Source organism: Sarcophilus harrisii, chromosome 6 (assembly GCF_902635505.1).
Source record: "Sarcophilus harrisii chromosome 6, mSarHar1.11, whole genome shotgun sequence".
NCBI classification, from domain to species: domain Eukaryota; kingdom Metazoa; phylum Chordata; class Mammalia; order Dasyuromorphia; family Dasyuridae; genus Sarcophilus; species Sarcophilus harrisii.
The window spans coordinates 85451924-85470763 of NC_045431.1; the positions used below are offsets into that span (position 1 = coordinate 85451924).

General features: G+C 40.1%; 1 protein-coding gene across 3 annotated transcripts in view; it reads left to right on the forward strand.

Moving 5' to 3' along the window:
- Positions 1-18840, forward strand: part of FNIP2 (folliculin interacting protein 2) — a 130485-nt gene that overhangs the window by 84339 nt on the left and 27306 nt on the right. For all 3 annotated transcript variants that reach the window (XM_031944029.1, XM_031944030.1, XM_031944031.1), the window contains 5 exons: positions 140-228; positions 4636-4782; positions 4928-5097; positions 10039-11395; positions 11522-11678. In XM_031944029.1, the coding sequence (XP_031799889.1) occupies positions 140-228; positions 4636-4782; positions 4928-5097; positions 10039-11395; positions 11522-11678 (1920 nt within the window). The remainder of the gene's footprint in view (positions 1-139; positions 229-4635; positions 4783-4927; positions 5098-10038; positions 11396-11521; positions 11679-18840) is intronic.

An 18840-nucleotide genomic window follows, 5' to 3' on the forward strand; every position in this document is an offset into this window, starting at 1 on the left:
GTTTGGTTCTTCAGTGTCTTTATTGCTGTGTTTGAAAATTGATCAAAAGATTGACTCCCCTTAGTAAAGCCAGGAAAAATGAGCTGTGAAAAAATTCCTTCTTTGGGAAGTAATTTTGCCTGCTTTCTTTCTCAATAAGGCCATGATTTCCTGCCGAAAAATAGCTGAATCAAGTCACAGAGTGCAGTTTTATATCAGCCATCTGATGGAAGCTCTGGGAGAGTTCAGGTGAGCTTCTTCAAAGGTGAAAACACAATCCAAATCCTGGAGGCTTCTAGTGAGCATTGGATCGAAAGGCTATACCTCAAATTTGTGGGGGTTTCTATAATAATAGATTTTTATTTTTCAAAATACATGCAGAGGTAATATTCAAAGTTCACCCTTGTAAAACCTTGTGTTCCAGATTTTTCTATCTCCTTCCTCCCCTAGACTGCAAATAATCCAAAATAGGGTGAATATGCACAATTCTTCTAAATATTTCTACATTTATTATGCTGCACAAGAAAAATCAGATTTAAAAAGGGGAGGAAGGAATGAGGAAAAAAACAAGCAAACAACAATCCACAACATTGAAAAGGGTGGAAATGCTATGTTATGATCCACATGCAGTCTCTGTAGTCCTCTCTCTGGATGTAGATGGCTCTCTCCACCACAACTCTATTGGAATTGACCTGAATCATCTCATTGTTGAAAAGATCATTTCATAATCTTATTGTTGCTGTGTACAGTGATCTTCTGGTTCTGCTCACTTCACTTAGCATCAGTTTCAGTAAGTCTCTCCAGGCTTCTCAGAAATCATTCTGCTGATCATTTCTTATAGAACAATAATATTCCATAACATTTATAACTCATTCAGCCCTTTCCCAGCTGATGAGCATCCACTCAATTTCCAGGTACTTGCTACTACAAAAAGGGCTGCTACAAACATTTTTGCATATGTGGGTCATTTTCCCTCTTTTATGATCTTTTTGGGATACAGGCCCAGTAGAGATACTGCTGAATCAAATGGTATACAGTTTGATAGTCCTTTGGGCCTAGTTCCAAAGTGCGCTCCAGAATGGTTGAATCAGTTCACAATTCCACCAACAATTATACTTCAAGTTTGTAAAAAAGCTTTAGGGTTTTTGAAACATTTGTATATAATTTAAAATATTTTATGTACATTCTTTCATTGCATTTGTGTAGTTCAGTCTCTTGAGCTAGCAGGAAAAAAAAATCTCTTTATGTTTTAAGATGAAAGAAGAGAAGCTTAGGAAGGCATAGCTCTTGTATGAAGCAGAATTTGACCTTAAATGTTCTGACCCCAGATCCCAGGCTCCATCCCATCCTATCTGCTTCAAGGAGAAAGTAGCCAAGAGAGATACAAAGTGAGGGAGAGTGAGTGCTGTAGGTCAGTATCTAGCAGTTCAGGAATAAGATACAGAGTCTAGCACCAAGTGTTCCTCATCACAAGCAAAGAGGCAACCTCTTAGAAGGATTTTTAAAGATCTCATGTGTGTGCAGTGTATGCATGCCTGTACACACACACAGAATCAAGTAGTGTGGTACAGCAGAAAGAATGCTGGGCTTGGAGTCATGGAATCTGGGTTCAGCGCTCTACTCTGTCACATACATTGTGTGTAGTCATGGCAATAGCATTTACTAAGCACCTCCTATATGTTAGCCATTGTGCTTGGCACAATTGGCACTGAACCTCCTGATTGATCACTTTATTGCGTTGAAGAATTCATAAAATCACAGAATCTTAGATTTACAGCTAGGGATCTCCTAGGCCGCCTTTTTCGTCTTACAGGTGAGGGAATGGTGGACCAGAACAATTAAATGGCTTGCTAGAGGTCCCATCTTCTAAGTTCTTGACAGGCTGTTCTTGAACATGCTATTTTCCTCTTATCCAGACAACATCTTGGGTAGAAAAGTAACCCTCTCGTGGGAAGAAATGGTGTCAGAATTATTTCCTATGTGGCTCAGTTGGGACTGTGATGCCATTCTGTAGAGCTAATTTCCCAGTAGGGACTGGGACCCCTGCTCCCATCTCAGCTAGAAGCTAACCCAGTTGTTAACCCAGAGCTCAATTGGACCTCTTCTCTATTCCTGTCAGGATTGATCAGTTAGCTGTGATTCCATAAGGGCCCCAGATCAGTGAACTGTGCATAGATTATAAAATCATTTAATCATAGAGGCCCTCACTTTTTTTTTTTTTTTTTTTATGGTGACCAAGCCCAAAATGGCAGAAATGACTCAATTACATGGAAATTACTCCAGTTTATTTTTATACCTCTTGACCACTCTTCTTTTGTTCAACAAGAGCAGATGACCATCTTATAACCACTTAGTGGAATTGCCCCATGCTTTAATCAACCCAAGACCCCTTGGTTAATATGCCATTTTTTGACTGATATATCATTTTTGGTCCTCAAAGTGGGGTCTTATCAACTACTGGCTAATGGAATTCTGCATTTTTTATAGCTCCTCTAGCATTGTTCAGGTATCAGAACTTATAAGGCCATGGAGGAAGAGGGGTGTCTCAGATCGTGAGGAAGATCTGAGGTTCTTCATAAGAGGAGGCCATGGACCTTTTAATAAAATGCCATTAACTGAGAGTTCTGCCACAGTCTATTTTACTGTAGGCTGGACAGTTTTAAACTGATTGTTGATTTTTTTATTCCATGGCTGTGGAATGAGCAGCTCTCTGAGGAGGGTCTAAAAAATTTTAAAGACACGAGGTGAACACCTTGGATTTTGGAATACTTAAGTGGAATGAAATGGCTAAACTTGGGAAATTTTGGTAACATGTGGGCCCTTATTGAGAGACCAGCCTGCCTTTTTAGAAATGATCAGATGTGAAGGGAATGAGTATCACATGACACTAATCTTTGGCAAAGCTCATGATGATCACGTGACCTCTTTGATTACATATTTGAGAACCATGATGAAATCATACTTTCTGAAGGCAGGAAGGCTCTTAGAAGATGAGAACTTGGGGATTTTTTTTTAGCTTTTTATTTTTTTGCTTGTATTAGCTAAAGAAAGATGTCTTTGGAATCAAGACAGATACATTATTCATATTAGTGATTCTGATCACTATACATATGAAAACATGATCCAGGAGCCAAAAACATGAAATACCAGAACTAGGAAACATTCTGCAGTCATAGCCACATCTGTTTCTATTTTTAAAAACTTGTAACTTTAGAAAATGTGATGACATAAATATTGCTGGAATGGAGAGTCCTGTTCGAGCAAAGTCCTATTCCTCTGGGTCAACAGTGACTCTCCTTTCACAAGGTGCAGTCTTGCAGAGGCTCTGGTGTAGTGGGCAAGGTGAGAGCCAGAGTCAGAAAGACCTTAAGACACCTACTGGCTGTGGGACTCTAACTAAATTAGCAACCTCTCCGAGTTTCAGGATCTTCATCTAGATGAAATGAGCCAATAGTTTTTGAGATTTCCAATAACTCTAAAAATTTATAATCTTATGATCTATTAAAAAAAATTAACAAGGCAGAAATACCTTGTAACATTTAATAATAACTAGCATATATATGTATGTGTGTGTATGTGTGTGTGTGTGTATATATATATATATATATATATATATACACACACACACACACATTACTTTAAGATTGATAAAGGGCTTTATTGACTCTAGGCAAATCCTTGAGGTCAATTTCCTCAGTTTCCTCATCTGCAAAATGGGAGAGAATAATAGCACTTAATTGTACTCCCTCCCCAGTTTTTTTTTTTTTGAGGATCTAATGAAATAATATTTGAAAGCACTTTGTAACCTATGATAATAATAGGTCAGATCTGAATTCAAGTCAGATTTGAATAGGTCAAATAACTAGATCATTTCTTGTTGGCTTGCTAGGGCTTCTTGTAGATTGTTTAAAATTTAGAAGCCCACTAATGTTTAATCAAGTTGAGTACATGTTGTGGGGAAAGTCATTCAAACTCTAGGCTTTGGTTTTCTTATGTGGAAAATGAGAGTGTTGAATTAGATAATTTCATAGTAGTTGTGGCTTAGAAAGCTTTGGGGGAGAGACCTCCATCCAAGTCCCAACTAGTACACTAGCTGAATGATCCTGGGCAGGTAACTTTTTGACACCTCTCCCCACGCACCCACTACAACAACAACTACTGCTTTAGATGCCCTCCTCAGTTTCCAGGCTTCTGAGAAGGGAGTTTTTACAAAAACAAGGAATTCTCTACATTGACAAAATCCTAGGGCTGGGGAGGTAGGGATGCTGGTGATGATAGTATCCTTTCTAACTCTAAAATTTGAGGATAGTTCTTGGGCAAAAATTCTTGGGGCAGGAGGGTGTAAAGACAAATATCTGTGTGCTTCTGAGTATTTTGGCCTAAAGAGTCCATGGGCTAGATGCAAGAGATCTAGATATAACATGGGTCATGTAATTTTGCGTTTGGCATATCCCTTTCATTTTCCACCAAAATCCCCTTATTTATCAAATGAATGTAATAGTTCAGAGGACATAGTAAAGCTAAATGTATGTTTGTAAATGACTCTTAAAATAGTTGGAGCCTGAGGGTATTTCACCTACCAGATGTTGTTATTCTTTAAGATTAACTAGAGCCATCTGTATCATATTATTTGTCTCTTCCCCTTCTCTTCTGCAGAGGGACTATATGGAATTTGTACTCTGTTCCAAGGATCACTGAACCTGTGTGGCTTACCATGATGTCCAGCACATTGGAAAAAACACAGCTTTGCCAGCGTTTTCTGAAGGAGTTTACGCTTCTGATCGAACAGATCAATAAGAATCAGTATGCTTCCCCTTCCCACTCTTAGATTCCAAAGCATGCCAGTCCCTTGGAATAAAAGTGTGTGTGTGGACACCTGTACTGGCTCCTGCTCTGGTGTCCCAGTCTGGTACTGAGCATCCTGATTGTACTTGTGTTTCCTCTGCAGGTTTTTTGCTGCATTGCTGACTGCAGTATTAACTTACCACCTGGCATGGGTGCCAACTGTGATGCCTGTCGATCACCCTCCAATCAAAGCCTTTTCTGAGAAGCGGACTTCCCATTCGGTGAACATGCTGGCCAAAACACACCCTTACAACCCTCTGTGGGCACAGCTGGGTTAGTAGCTAACTCTGGTCTTCAGTGAGTGCGTGGGGTTGGCAGAACCTCTTAAAATGTATAGATGTGAAAGAATTTTCTGTGAGAGGCAGCAAGGTACTGTAGAGAGAGGGCCAGATGGGAACTAGAATCCTGCCTTTGACATATACAGCTTTGTGATTGGGCAACTCATTTGACCACTCGGTGCCCTGGATAGTGCTCTGGGATGACCTATTCCAAGCTGATCTGTGCATGAGTCTTAAACAAAATCACAAGAATAAACTCTCAAAATCATAATGGCACTCTGTGTAGTGAATTAAGATCTGCAAAGTACTCTACATTCTGTTATTTTATGTTATGAATAGCCCAGGTCTTTTTGAGTTTGTCTGTTCCTTTACCTTTTACCCCATGCTGCTTCCCCAAAGATGGGACCTCTTTATGTCTTTAAAAAAATCATTGCAGACTCCCCTGAAAAGCTTTTGGTAATGTTCAGTATAACAATCGATATTTATCATACTGGAAATTTAAATGCCTTAGTAGTATTATGAAAATACTTTTGACTACAAAGACTTCCTGAAAAGGTCTAAGGGACTCTCGGGGTCCCCAGACCATGTTTTGAGAACTGGTGCTTCCTGCTTATTACATCTTCCCCTATTGGAGAAAGTGAGATATAAATCTACCTTTTTCTACAGGTTTGGGAAAAATGAGTAGCCTCCACTCTATGTGTAGTGATGATAGCAGAAGTCAGGGGAGGGAAGGACTGACTAGTCTGTAGTAGCCTTGGGTCGTTAGCTAAACCCTGGGGCTTGTGAGGCCAGAGACCACGGCTATATGGTGACTGTAATCCCAAGTTCTTACCAGTTGTCTGGAAAGTGGGTGCCCTTGATAAGAGTTAAAGAGAATGTGAATTCCTCAGCATAGCCATAGGGCCTGCTGAGCGAGGACCAGTGACCCTGTCCTGAGGAGAAGTGTGAATCTTTGTTGTAATGGTAAACTCTAGAGAAAGGGACAGGGTGCCATTCTGAAATGCAGTGTGGCAGTCTGTCGGCTCCTGAATAAATCTCTCATCTAAAAACTGAATTTAAGCAGCATGAATTTCATTTATAAAATGGATTTTTATTTTCATTTTTTGCTAGTGGTGAGTTTTTGATGAAATTTCATCCATCTCAGATTTTCTTTACGTGCCAAACATAGTCAAAGTAAGCTTCTCCACTTATGAGCTATAAGAGTGCCTAAGTGGTACAATGAGTAGAGTGCTGGGCCTAGATTCCAGAAGACCCAAGTTTAAAGTCAGCTTCAGACACTCCCCAGGACCTGAGCAACTCACAGAACCTGTTTGCCTCAGTTTTCTCATCAGCAATATGGGAGGAGTAATAGCACATACCTCCTATGGTTGTTTTATGGATCAAATGTGATAATTATAAAGTGCTTGATGTAACTCCTGGAATGTAGTAGGCACTATATATAGATGTTAGCTGCTATCATCATCATCATCATCTTTAGTTGTTATATGCTGTATTTTTTATGACAAGGTCCCTGATGGCTCCTGACCCTGCAGGGTGCCCCAGTTGTCTCCAGAGCTAAGAGAGGATTAGGGCTTGGTATAGGACAAGAGGGATATTTGTGACTACTGCAGTTGGCTTTGGGGGCCAGTAAGACCTGAGTTCAGATTCTCTCAGGGAAGATGTTGTTCAGCTTTGGTAGAAGTATCCTCATATAGGAGTTCCTTATGCTGGTGAAGTCATAGACAGTTTCTTGTCTCCAGCCCTGCAGGCAAGTACTTTTCTGCCTCTTGTACAGAAGAGAACCATGACCCTTCCTCCAAGTCTCTCAGAGTTCCCATTGGGGAGGGCAATGACATCAGCTAGGACAGGCTTTTCCATTCTTCTCAAGGACTTTCCTGTTAGGATTGTATTGTCAGTACTCTCTTATACCACTTATTCCAAGAATTTGTTATCAGTTCCAATACCCTCCACGTAGATCTTCAAACTTTTGGAAAATAAATAATTCCCTTCCTCAAAAAAGGATTCCTTTAGCATGCCTTCCTATTGTCTTGTTTGTTTTTAAAGTTAGTTTCCTAATGAGACTTTGAAAGGCTTACTTTCCAGGATAAAGGAATTCACAGCCCTTCTATATTCTGCTCTGGTCAGACTCTATCTGTCACATTTGTCTTCACTTCTTAGTGCTGCATTTCAGTAATATATCCATAAACTGGAGATAGTCCAGAAGAGGGCAGCCAGGATGATGAAAGACAGACTTTGAATCTGTTGAGGGAATTGGGCGTGCTGAGCTTGGGGGAATTAGTGGATGGAAACAGGATTGCTGTTTTTAAGCATTTGAAAAGATGCCCCATGGAAGGGATATTTAGATTTGTTGTGCTCAGTGTGCCTCTGGAGCCAAGAGCAGTAGTTAGATATTGCAAAGAAGCAAATGTAGGCTGGATAATAGGAAAAATTTCCCTACAATTAGTTTTCCAAAAGCTTGGCATCTTCCTCATTAGAAATCTCTAGGCAGGATTTGAATAACTACTTCTTAGATAGCTTGTGGTGGGAATTATTTTGCTACAGAATGTGAATTGAGCGGCCCCTACCCACCTAAGCACCTCCATTCTTTATGATGCAACTACTTCTAATGCAGCTGAGGTTCCAAGTTCAGAGTTTGAAAATCATGTTCTCTCACTAAGTCTTTTCTAGATTGGACATTTCCCTATTCTATCAAGTAATCCTTAAATGATAGTTTTCAGTTGCTTCCCCACCTCAGGCTGCCTCTTGAATTTGTGTGAGCCCAGCAAGGCCTTTTCTACAACATGGTGCCCCAAACCTGGCACAGTCCTCCAGATGGGGTCTGACCAGCATCGAGAACAGGACTCTGCTTTCCTGTTCCAACCCTCTGATTCCATCAGACTCAGTAAGCTGGGATTCCTTTTCCTGACGGTTGTACCATCCCATTAAGCGGCTCTAGACAGAGCATGTGTACCCTGGCGTCTGCACAAACCGGAGACCTTCCTCCTCAGTCTGTGTCAGGGCCTGCCTTCTAGGCCAGTTGTGAAACTGAAGTAGCAGAAATGTTGCATGAGTTCCTGAAAGGCTGTGATCTCCTAATGCAGCTAGAAAAAAATGATCAGAGGGTAATGCTAGCAAAAACTTGTTTGCTGGGAGAATTTTCTTTAACAAAAATATCACTCTTCTTAGAGTAGAAGACAAAACCGAGTTACTTCTTTGGGTTACTGGATGATTTCCTCAGGCAGTCATGTCCTTAGTTCTTCAAACCAAAAGGAAAAGAGGACTTTTAACTAAACCTCAGTGAGACCTTTGATTGGTTGGAATTCTTCTATGTCTTCTAGTCCAGCTCATGAACTGCTGGGAACGGCTTTGGTTTTAGAGTAGGGAATTTTTCCCTATTCTAAGGAGTATATAACATTTGTCACAGTCATATAACTGTGACTATATAACATTTCTCACAGTCAAACTCACCATCTCCAAAGTGCAGCTCATCTTTCTCCCCAAACCCCATACCTCCTCCAGACATCTGTTGTCCTAGTCACTCGGATCGCCAACCTTGCCACCATCCTTTTTTCTTCTATCCTGCACACTCTGATAAGTTTTTCTCTCTACCCATCCCACATCCTTAGTTCAGGCTCTTGCCTAATCTGTTCCAGTAACTCCCTTTAGTCTCAGTGCTGTCATCTCCACTCTCTTCAATCCTTTGTCCACTTGGATGCTAAAATAGTATTCCTAAAGAACAGAGCTGAATCACTGGTCACTCCCTTGCTCAATAGCTTTCTCTTATTTTCTATTGTTTCTAAGATAAAACTCATCCTATAGTGAAAGTTCCTATATAATCTATTTCTAGTCCACGTTTCCAGCTTTATTTCCATTTCTGTCACACTTGTCTGAACTTGACATTTCACCTCTTACCTCTATATTTACATGAACCTACTTCCCTGTTTCATTTTGAATTCTTTATCTTCCTTTAAGGTTCAGCCTTCATTGATTCTGCCCATTTCTTAACGGGACCTCCCATCTCAAATTGCTTTATATTTATTGTGTCTTTGTAACTCCAGCATATGGCATAGTGACTTGTACACTATTTTTGGAGGCCAGGTAGGTAGGTTCTGGACCTATTATTTTATCAATGTGAGGAGTTCCCAGTGTGAAAACTCCTTCTACAGATATAAAAAAAGCCATTCCTGTATAACTTAAAATCTTGAGTCTCTTGCAGCACTGAGAGGTTAAATGACTTTTTGAGGTGGGTGGCAAGAGTCACAGCTAGCATAGACAGGACATGAACCCAGTCTTCCTGATATCAAAGGTGGCTTTTTGTGTACCATCCCATGCTGCTTTCCACATAGAGGGGAAGGGAATAAGCATAATCCCTACCTGTACTCGTTTGATCCTCACAACCTGCAGGAGGGACCTTCTGATTCTGTGTCAGACGTTGTAGCTGTTGCTCTTACCAGTTTCCAGGCGAAGTTAAAATAGAATGAATAGCATCTTCAAGAGAAGTGATGATAGAGCTGGTCTTTGGAAAGGATGGTTTCATATCCTACCTCTGACACATGCTGGCTCTGATTAACCCAGGATATTCCCCTGAGACTGATTCGGAGAACAGACACTAATATACACTGATACATTAGGGAGAGAAATCTCTTTACACCCATGAAAACAGAGTTGTCCAGCCTCAGACACTCACAACTTTGTGACTCTTGGTAAGTCACTTAATCCTGTTTGCCTCAGTTTCCTCATCCGTAAAATGAGCTGGAGAAGAAAGTGGCAAACTACTCCGGTATGTCTGACAAATAAAACCCAAATGGGTTACAAGAGATACAACTGAAAAATGGTTCAACAACAATAAGCTTCTTGTCTCTTTTTTGGTATAGCTGATACATCTTTATTTTCTAAATAGTTTGACCTATCAACCACTATAAACAATTGTTTAAGAATTTTCTTTTTTTGTCTCTAGGTGATTTGTATGGGGCCATCGGTTCTCCTGTGAGGCTGACTCGGACTGTGGTCATTGGGAAACATAAGGATTTGGTCCAGCGGATCCTCTATGTCCTGACCTATTTCCTTCGGTGCTCTGAATTACAAGAGAACCACTTGACCTGGGCTGGAAAGCTCTGGGAAGGCGAGGAAGTGCTGAATGGTAGCAAAATGACCACAGCCCTGGAGAAGGGAGAGGTGGAAGATTCTGAATATGTTGTGGTGACTGTGAGGAATGAGCCTGCACTGGTACCCCCTGGGCTGCCCTCGCAGACCGGTGACAGAAATGCAGGCCCTCCAGAAGGCCTGGCCACAGCTGACCTCTTCTCAAGAGTCAGCACAGAGGCAAATAAAGGAGCAGGAAAGAAGGAGCAGGACTCTGAGGCCAGTGGCAAGGCCTCCTTGGAGGAAGCAACATCAGGTGCCTCTTGGGAGGATCAGGAACCATCGCCAATGGTGGAAGAAGGCCAGAAGGGTGCTTCTGGAGATGACCCTCCAACAGCCCCCAGCCTCGAAAGGTCGGCCACCTCTGAAGCATGGGCAGCGGGCCTGAAGACCGTGCAGCAGGCTCCCAGTGAGGAGCTGAAAATGGAGATGGACAAGAAGCCCCCGGACAGGTCTTCTGGTTGGCCTTGCCCAGACAGGCGTTCCCAGGAAAGCCCTTATTTAGAGAAAGTCACTTTCCAAATTGGCAGCTCAGTGTCTCCAGAGTCCGATTTGGAAAGCCGAGCAAGGGACATGGAGGAAAAGCTGAAGGCCTTCAGGAATCCTCCTGAGCTAGCAAGGAGTCTCTTGGATCAGACCAGAGAGACTGCCGAACTGGCTCAGCACCAGCAGTTTTCTCAGGTCCCTTTTAGGTCTGGCATTCGGAGGAATGTTTGCTGTCCCCAGATTCTCACTTCTGAGGAGCACAAAAGCCTCTCAGGCCAGGGTTTTGTGGAGGGAAGTGACATAAGAATCAATGCCATAGAGGCTGTTGAGCAAGTCAGCCTGTCAGCTGAACCTGCAGCCTCTTTGGACAAGGGGGCAGGAATTGGAAAGCAAAGAACTTTGGAGGAAGAGAGAGGTTTGTGCTTGAAAACAGTGAAGGGACAGTCATTAGAACCTGTTCAGAACAGGTGTGTGCAGCAGGACTCTGGCCTCGTGGTAGCTGCGGATGTCCCCTGTGGGGATGCTGATGGGAAAACTGCCTTCAGGGTGGAAGGAGACATTCCTAGGAATGAAAGCTCAGACAGCGCCCTTGGCGACAGTGATGATGAAGTGGGTGCTCCAGGAAATCTGGACCCCAACGGTGACAGGGACGAAGATGCTTTAGAAGTAGAGCTGCCTTTGCCAAGGTAAAGAAAAAGGGGGGAAAAAGAAAAACAGGTTGGTAAGGGGAGGGAATTTCATTGAGAATGCGATACTTAATGGCCAGGAGAGAACCACGGACATTTTTTTAATTTGTTAAACATTTGTTGTAGGTCTCAGATCATCAGCAACCAAAATGTAAAGAACTTTGGTCGTTCCCTTTTAGGGGGTTACTGCCCCATGTACATGCCTGATTTGGTGCTCCATGGGACCAGCAATGATGAGAAACTGAAGCAGTGCCTGTTAGCAGACCTGGTCCATGCAGTGCATGTAAGTGACTCCATTCTGGAAGCCCTGGCCTGTGATGGGGAGTGACAGATGCTTTGATTTTTATCTGGTCCTTGGGGGGGGGGGTGTTGTTTTGGGGGTTTTTTAAGTAATTTTTTAAAACTGATTTATCATTAACTTCCCTTTGATGACTGCACTAGAATGACTATATAAAGATTAAGAATACTTACTGGAACATTGCCCTGTGGCAACTGAGAAGTGCTTTTTTTCCCCTCTGTAATACTAAAGGAACTAAGCAAGGAACAATGTGAATCTGATGGGTGTTTTTAATTGAACTGCTGTTGAGAATGTGCAAAAATAGACATTTTGCATCAGAAACACATTGTGTCTTCTTCAATAGGGGAAGTATTCACTAAATCGAGAAAATTAGAATTTATCTTTTACTTCTATTTTCACAGAATTAATGCCAAGTGTCTCCCCTTTGAGGGGAGAAGGGAAGAGGACACTAGGTGTTAGTAGAGGCTGCTCCGTTAGGAAGACTGATCAAACACAGCAGACAGAGATAAACCCACACAGGGGTTGTTGGGTGAAATAAAATGTCACAGTAGTAGACCTGAACCTCTCACTGGCCTTTTTGGGTGCAGAGATCAGGTGAAGATCAGATTCAGGTCTTGAGAAGTCCAATCCCAGGAATTGGGGAAGGAGGGAAGGAGCTAGAGAAAGGGAAGCTCTGTGGTTGTTCTTGTCTCTCTCCTGCATTCCAGAAGCTGGAAGCATCATGGAAAAAAAAAAGCATCATTCCCTTTCTCTGCTTTTCTGACTGTTATCTCTCCCTCTTCTTTTTCCCCTCCCTCCCTCTTCTCTCCCTTCTCCTTTTCCTTTCTCCCTTTTTCTCTTTTGTCTCTCCTTCCTCCCCTCTCTCCCTCTACTTTATTCTCCCTCCATTCCTCTTTCCCTCTCCTTTCTCTTCTATCTCTTCCCTTCCCCTCTCCTCACTGTTGACTCCTATAGGAAGCCATCACTTATTCTTTCTAACAGGAACAACTTCTCTACCTTTTAGTTCTCACATTGCACTCTTGCCCCTCTTTTATGCAGTTATCATATATTTGTAATTTAATTATTTGTACATATGCTCCTCTGAATGTGAACCTTCAAATCAGAGACTGGGGCTTATCTAAATACATCTTCCCATACCCAGCACCACAGCCTGGACACTGTTATCCATCCTGTGCTTAACTAAAATAGAATGGGCCTTAAACAAATGCACAATTTCCCAGAAAAAAAATCCCTTGTTTGAAATACATAAATGGCTTATAAAAGCAAATCTTAGTTTAGCAGAATTTATACAGTTGATACAGTATAACTGAATTTATACAGTTGTATTGATATCAATACAGTTGATTTGACATGTTATATGCCTTAAAATCAACTTTGTAGAGGTGATGTGATAGAACTCATTTATAAGAATCAGGATAATCTGACCTGAGTTCAAATCTTGTCCCTGACAGATAAGAGATGCTAATCGACTTCAGGAGAGGAATTTTTCACACTGGAAGTTACTCATGTTAATAAAATGAGTTACACACACACACCCCTTTTTTGTTTTACCTCATGTTTTAGTGTACCATCATTCATATCTCTAATAATGGAATCATATTTGACTTTTCCCTCTCATTCAGCAGTGTTTATTGTCTCCCATGTGTCAGGTGCTGTGCTGAGTGCTGGGTAAACAAAAGAAAGCAAAAGATAATTCCCTCCCCAGGAGGAGATCACAGTCTAGTGGAGGAGATGAAGGATTTTGTATCTGATCCTATTTCTTCCCCCCACCTCCAATGACCAAGGCCCATTGATTTTACCTCTCTTCAGGCCCTGCCATCCCCTGGTGCAGGACCTCATTACCTCATGCCTCGGGTATTGCAGCAGCTTCCTGGGTCTCTCCCATGCCCAGTGAACCACTGACGGGCGTTTCCTAAAGTGTGAGTCTGATTGTATTACACACACACACATGCCCTCCTCCTCTCTAGTGGCTTCCTATTGCCTCTAGAAGAAATATAGTGTTCTGTTTGGCATGCACTGCCCTTTATAACTTTCCAGTCTCCTTACACCTCATTTTCCAGGAAGTACTCTTCAATCCAGGGACACAGGTCTCTTGGCTGCTGACAAAACCTTCATCCTTTGGCTCTAGCATCCCTCTGACTGGAACACATTCCTCCTTCCATTCTGATTACCTACTTTCCTGACTTCCTTTTAAGTCCCACATTCTACAGGAAGCCTTCCTCAACCCCTTTAATTTCGGTGTCTCCTCTCTGTTAATTATTTCCTGTTTATTCTCTGTATGGCTTGCAGCTTGTGTGAGTGTGTTTGCATACCATCTCCCAAATTCGATTGTAAAGAATTGTTTTTTGCCTCAGGGTTTAGCACAGTACCTAATACATAGTAGGCATTTAATATATGTTGATTGATGGTGATGGATGAATGGATTGATCCTTCACCCTCCGAATTTATAGTCAGTCATTGGGTCTTGTCCAGAGCACCACCACCACCACCACTCACCTCTGGCTTGAAAGTATTCCAGGCTTGTTAATCGATTGCTGTCCTTCTGTTGCCTCTCATTACCAGTCAGGTGCCTCTGTATTTGGGTGATGCTGTGATCTCATAAAATGTACTTTTTTATTTTTGCTCAAACAAGCATAGTGATCTCTTGTTTTCCTTGCAATTTTCACAGTGCAATTTTCCTTGCAATTTCGCGCTTCACACTGTAAGCATATGGTTTCCTGGAGTATATAGTTTATAAAAGCTGATTGATATCTTCCTCAAGGATGTCCTTGATATGTAAGCAGAGTATTATCAATTAATCAACATTTATTAAACACCTATTATGTGCTAGGCACTGAGGATACAGAAAGTTGTTTTTTTTTTTTCTTTTTTGCTGTGGCAGTTGGGAGTAAGTGATTTGCCCAGGGTCACACAATTAGGAAATGTTAAGTGTCTGAGGTCAGATTTGAATTCAGGTCTCCTGACTTCAGGGCTGGTGCTCTATCCACTGCACCACCTAGCTGCCTCCAAGAATATTCTTAATTAGGATTTTTTGGGCCTCTGAGTGGGTGGTTATTGTTGTTTTGTCAGTCGCTTCTTCTTTTGTTGATCTCCTTCCAGTTTCAGCCTTCAATGTCCTCCCGATTAATTAATTTGAATCTCCAAGTTTTATGTAAATTTAGTTTTCCCTCTGTTGCTTCTTTATTGTTACTGCTTATAATTTTCCCTTATTGTAAGCTCTTCCAAAGAATTTTTATCTGAATCATTGTTTCCTTTGCCATTTGAAAAAAATCTGAAAAGTATTCCACATTCAATAACCTAAAGAGGTTATTGAATTTATCCGGGGTTTTAGTATAGTATAGTAATTTATTTTCTTTGATTGAAAAAAAAAAATTTACATAGGAAATAGTGATAAAAAATGTAAACTCCTGTTCTTTTATCCATTTCTCCCTTCCCCGACCCTTTTTTTTTTTTTTTTGCATAAGTAATTTATTTAAATAGATCAAGTTGGAGCTGCCTCAGTTGTATGAGAGAGACATTGCCTTCATATTCTTGATATTGATTTTTTGCTCTAACATATTGATGTTTTAACTTACATAGATGCCAATTTAAAAACTAGTTACAAGTATATCTAGTTATTTCCTGTTAGTTTAAGTATAATTTAAAAATTTTGGTGGTATTATCTAATGCTTGATTAATACCTCCTGAATGCCTAAAGAAGGCATTCAAGATAATAAGTATGAATCTCAGTCAACAGGGATATTTTTTTAAAAAACAAAATTTTATTGATATCTTTTGTTTTTACATCACCTAAATTTCCACTTTATCTTTCTCCCTGCCCTTCTCAGAGAACCATTCTATATAACAAAAAAAAAAAAAAAAATTAAGAGAAAGGGGAGGGGGGCAAAATTGATGGACATCTTAAAAAAAACTCTGAAAAGTATTCCACATTCAAGGACCTTCTACCTCTGTCAAGGAGTAGGAAGGAAGTGTTTTCTCATATCTTCTTTTTTAAGTATTTCTTAACTATATTTATTTGTATGTGGCAGGTCATGAGCCCACAAGAGGGAGAAAGAAAGAAAGGTAAAGATACTGTCCCTGATCTCAATGAGCTCATGTTCTTTTGTGGAATAAAATGTACAAAGAAATGCATACAAGATATATTTAATGTAAATGGAGTTAGAAAAATCCTTAAAAAATGGAGTTTGAGCCATCTTGAAAAAGTCTAGCGAAGCCATAAGGTAGCGGTAGTAAGAAGTGATAAATATTAGGAAAATCACTTTTTGACCCCTGAGATGGATTGGAATGGGGAGAGATCTGAGACAGGAACACTGAGCAGCAGGCTGTTGCAATAGTCCAGGTGGAAGGTGATTAGAGCCAGGTGGTGGCCATGTGACTGGGGGAGAGGGGCTATTGGAGAAGTGTTGGGAAGGAAAAAGTAGCAAGAATTGGCAAGATATATTGGTTAGAAGGAGTCAAGGATGCCACTGAGATTGCAAGTCTTGGTACCTGGAAAGATATTTCTTTTTCTTTCTGTGTCATCATCTTTGTATGTAATCTTCAAGTATTTAATAATTATCTTTTCCTGTTCTTAAAATAAATTTTTCAAAATTTTCTTTTGCTGTTCTCCATATCTGTTTTTGCATTGAAGTCACAAGTAGTGTTGTGCCTGTGGATTTATTTTAGAAGATCTTATTGAATTCTTTGTTTTGTTTTTCTGCTTCATCATCATCTATATCAGATATTGGTCCATAAACTGCAATTATCTTGATAGTGGCCTTTTTTGTGTTCACCACAAGCATGGTGATGAGATGACTCTCTGTTCCCTGAAATGGCCTATCTTACTGCTTTGGTGTGGCTGATGAAGCCAAATGTGCTAGCTCCTTCAATTCCCTCTCTCTGAGGAGAGCTGTAACCCATTCATCAATTTATTAGCATTGTTTGCTTTTTTCTTTTACTTTCATTTACAGAAAGAATGTCAAAATTAATGTTTTAGTGCCTCTGGTCATCTGTCTCTCATTGTTCATAAGACAGAGGTCTCACATCTGGAGATTACCAACAGCTAAGATACAGTTTAGAGACAATCTAAAAACTGCCTAGCTCTTTTCATTCTCTTTTCTCTTTTCCATCACTCTGCCACCATCATCACAAAAATCACAGGGACCCAATAGGCATGAGAACCTTTATGTATTTTTTTGTGTGTTTTATGTGTTTATTCTCAAAAGAATTCTACCCATGATGAGCTGCTCTGTATTTAGGTGAATGGACTTTGGCAATCAGATGAATAGTGTGTATGTATTTGAGGTCATGTTCAGAATCTTTTGTTTTTTAGAACTTTTCCAAGCTTGTATTTTGTTTGTATGGTCATGCCACCTTCACGAATTTCATGAGTCTTTGTGGAGGAATTTAATTCAACACTACAGTAGTCTTCTCGTGACACAAATCTGATTTGTGTCATAGCTTTGCTCAGAAACTCTCATTGGCTCCCTATTGTTTCTGGGATAAAATACAAATTCCTTAAGACCCTTATAATTCTTGCTTCAGTGTTTTTGCAAAAGCTATTCTTCCTTGTACTTGAAATATTCTTAAGTCTCCTCCCAGAATCCATATCTTTCTTAAGAACTTGACTTGGTGGCCATCTCTGCTTTGAAGTCTTCCCTGATAAGCTAACTGTATCAGCAACCTCTCTGTGTTCAAGTAATTTCTCTTTCTTGTCCACATATATCCCCCAGGAGAAGGTAAGCTCCTCCAGATCAGAGACTCTTTTCATCTTTGAACATAATGGGCATTTAATAAATACTTCTTTAATTGAATAAAGAAAACTTGTGAGAAAAGTAGTGTGAACTGCTGTTGCTATTACTGCAGCTGCCACTTTGATCATAGGGTAATGGATAAGATATAGAATAGGAAGAAACCAGAAGGATCACATAGATCAGCTGCATTATTTTGCAGATGAGGATGCTAAAACAAAGAAATTATGATTTTCTAAGGTACAAGTGTAATATAGAGCAAAGGTAGTATTTGGATGTGAGTCTATTGGGCAACTAAATGGTGCAGTAGATAAGAATGCTGGGCCTGGAGTCAGGAAGACTCACCTTCTCAACATCAAATCTGGCCTTGGACACTCTGTATGTGACCCCAAGCAGATCTCTTAATCCTGTTTGCCTCAATTTTCTTGTGTCTAAAATGATTTGGAGAAGAAAATGGCAAACCACTCCAGTGTCTTTGCCAGGGAAACGGTATCACAGAGAGTTGGATGTGACTGAACAACAACTTTTAAGAGCTGCAGTGTTCTTCCTACATTAATCTTGGATTTTAAGAAATTAGTGCTCAACCTGGTTTTTAAATGACTTTACTCATAAAAATTCTTCTTGAGATGCTTGATTGAAAATTGAATGAGTCTCTTTAACTTTTCAATATTGTATAAGTAGCATATTAAGTCACTGCTGTATAAAAATTATAAAATATGCAGTAACTAGCCATTTTTACAATAAGGAATGTATTGATCCTTGCTAATCATATTTTGATATCTCTTGTGATATCATTGAAGTATAAAGTTGTAAGGTGATTTATTTTGAACTACTTGTAAAACTATTTTTAAATGGTAATGACAGCAATGCATGGCATTTATCATTCCATAGTAGAGGTTTTAAGTAGTTTTATAGTTGGATTCTATCAAGAATTTTAAGTAGTGGTGAAATAATTCTCTACAGCAGAGCTATAAAAAAATCCCCTCACTGGGTTTTGCTCCCAATTGGAAGCCCTGTAATCCAGGAGTAACCAAAGTAAGTGTGTGTGTTGGTTTTGTTTAACTATACTTTTATATATTAAAAGGAGTGTGTGTGTGTGTGTGTGACAGTGACAGACAAACAAATAAATGTATATTTGGAAAATGGCCTGTATTTTTATAAAGGTATTAGTAAGATCTTTTAAAATAAAAGGAGTTTGATTTATCTTCAAGCATGTTTAATTTCACAAAATAAGATTTGGTTTTAGGCTCAGCAAACTTGTGTAAATCATGTTGAGTATATAGGAGTAAGACTGATAGCTAGAAATTTAAGGCTTGCAGGGTGTTTTATATATATATTAACTGATGGTAATCCTCACAGCAGCTCTTTAAGATAGTTGTTATTATCTACATTTTACAAATTAAGAAACTGACACAGAT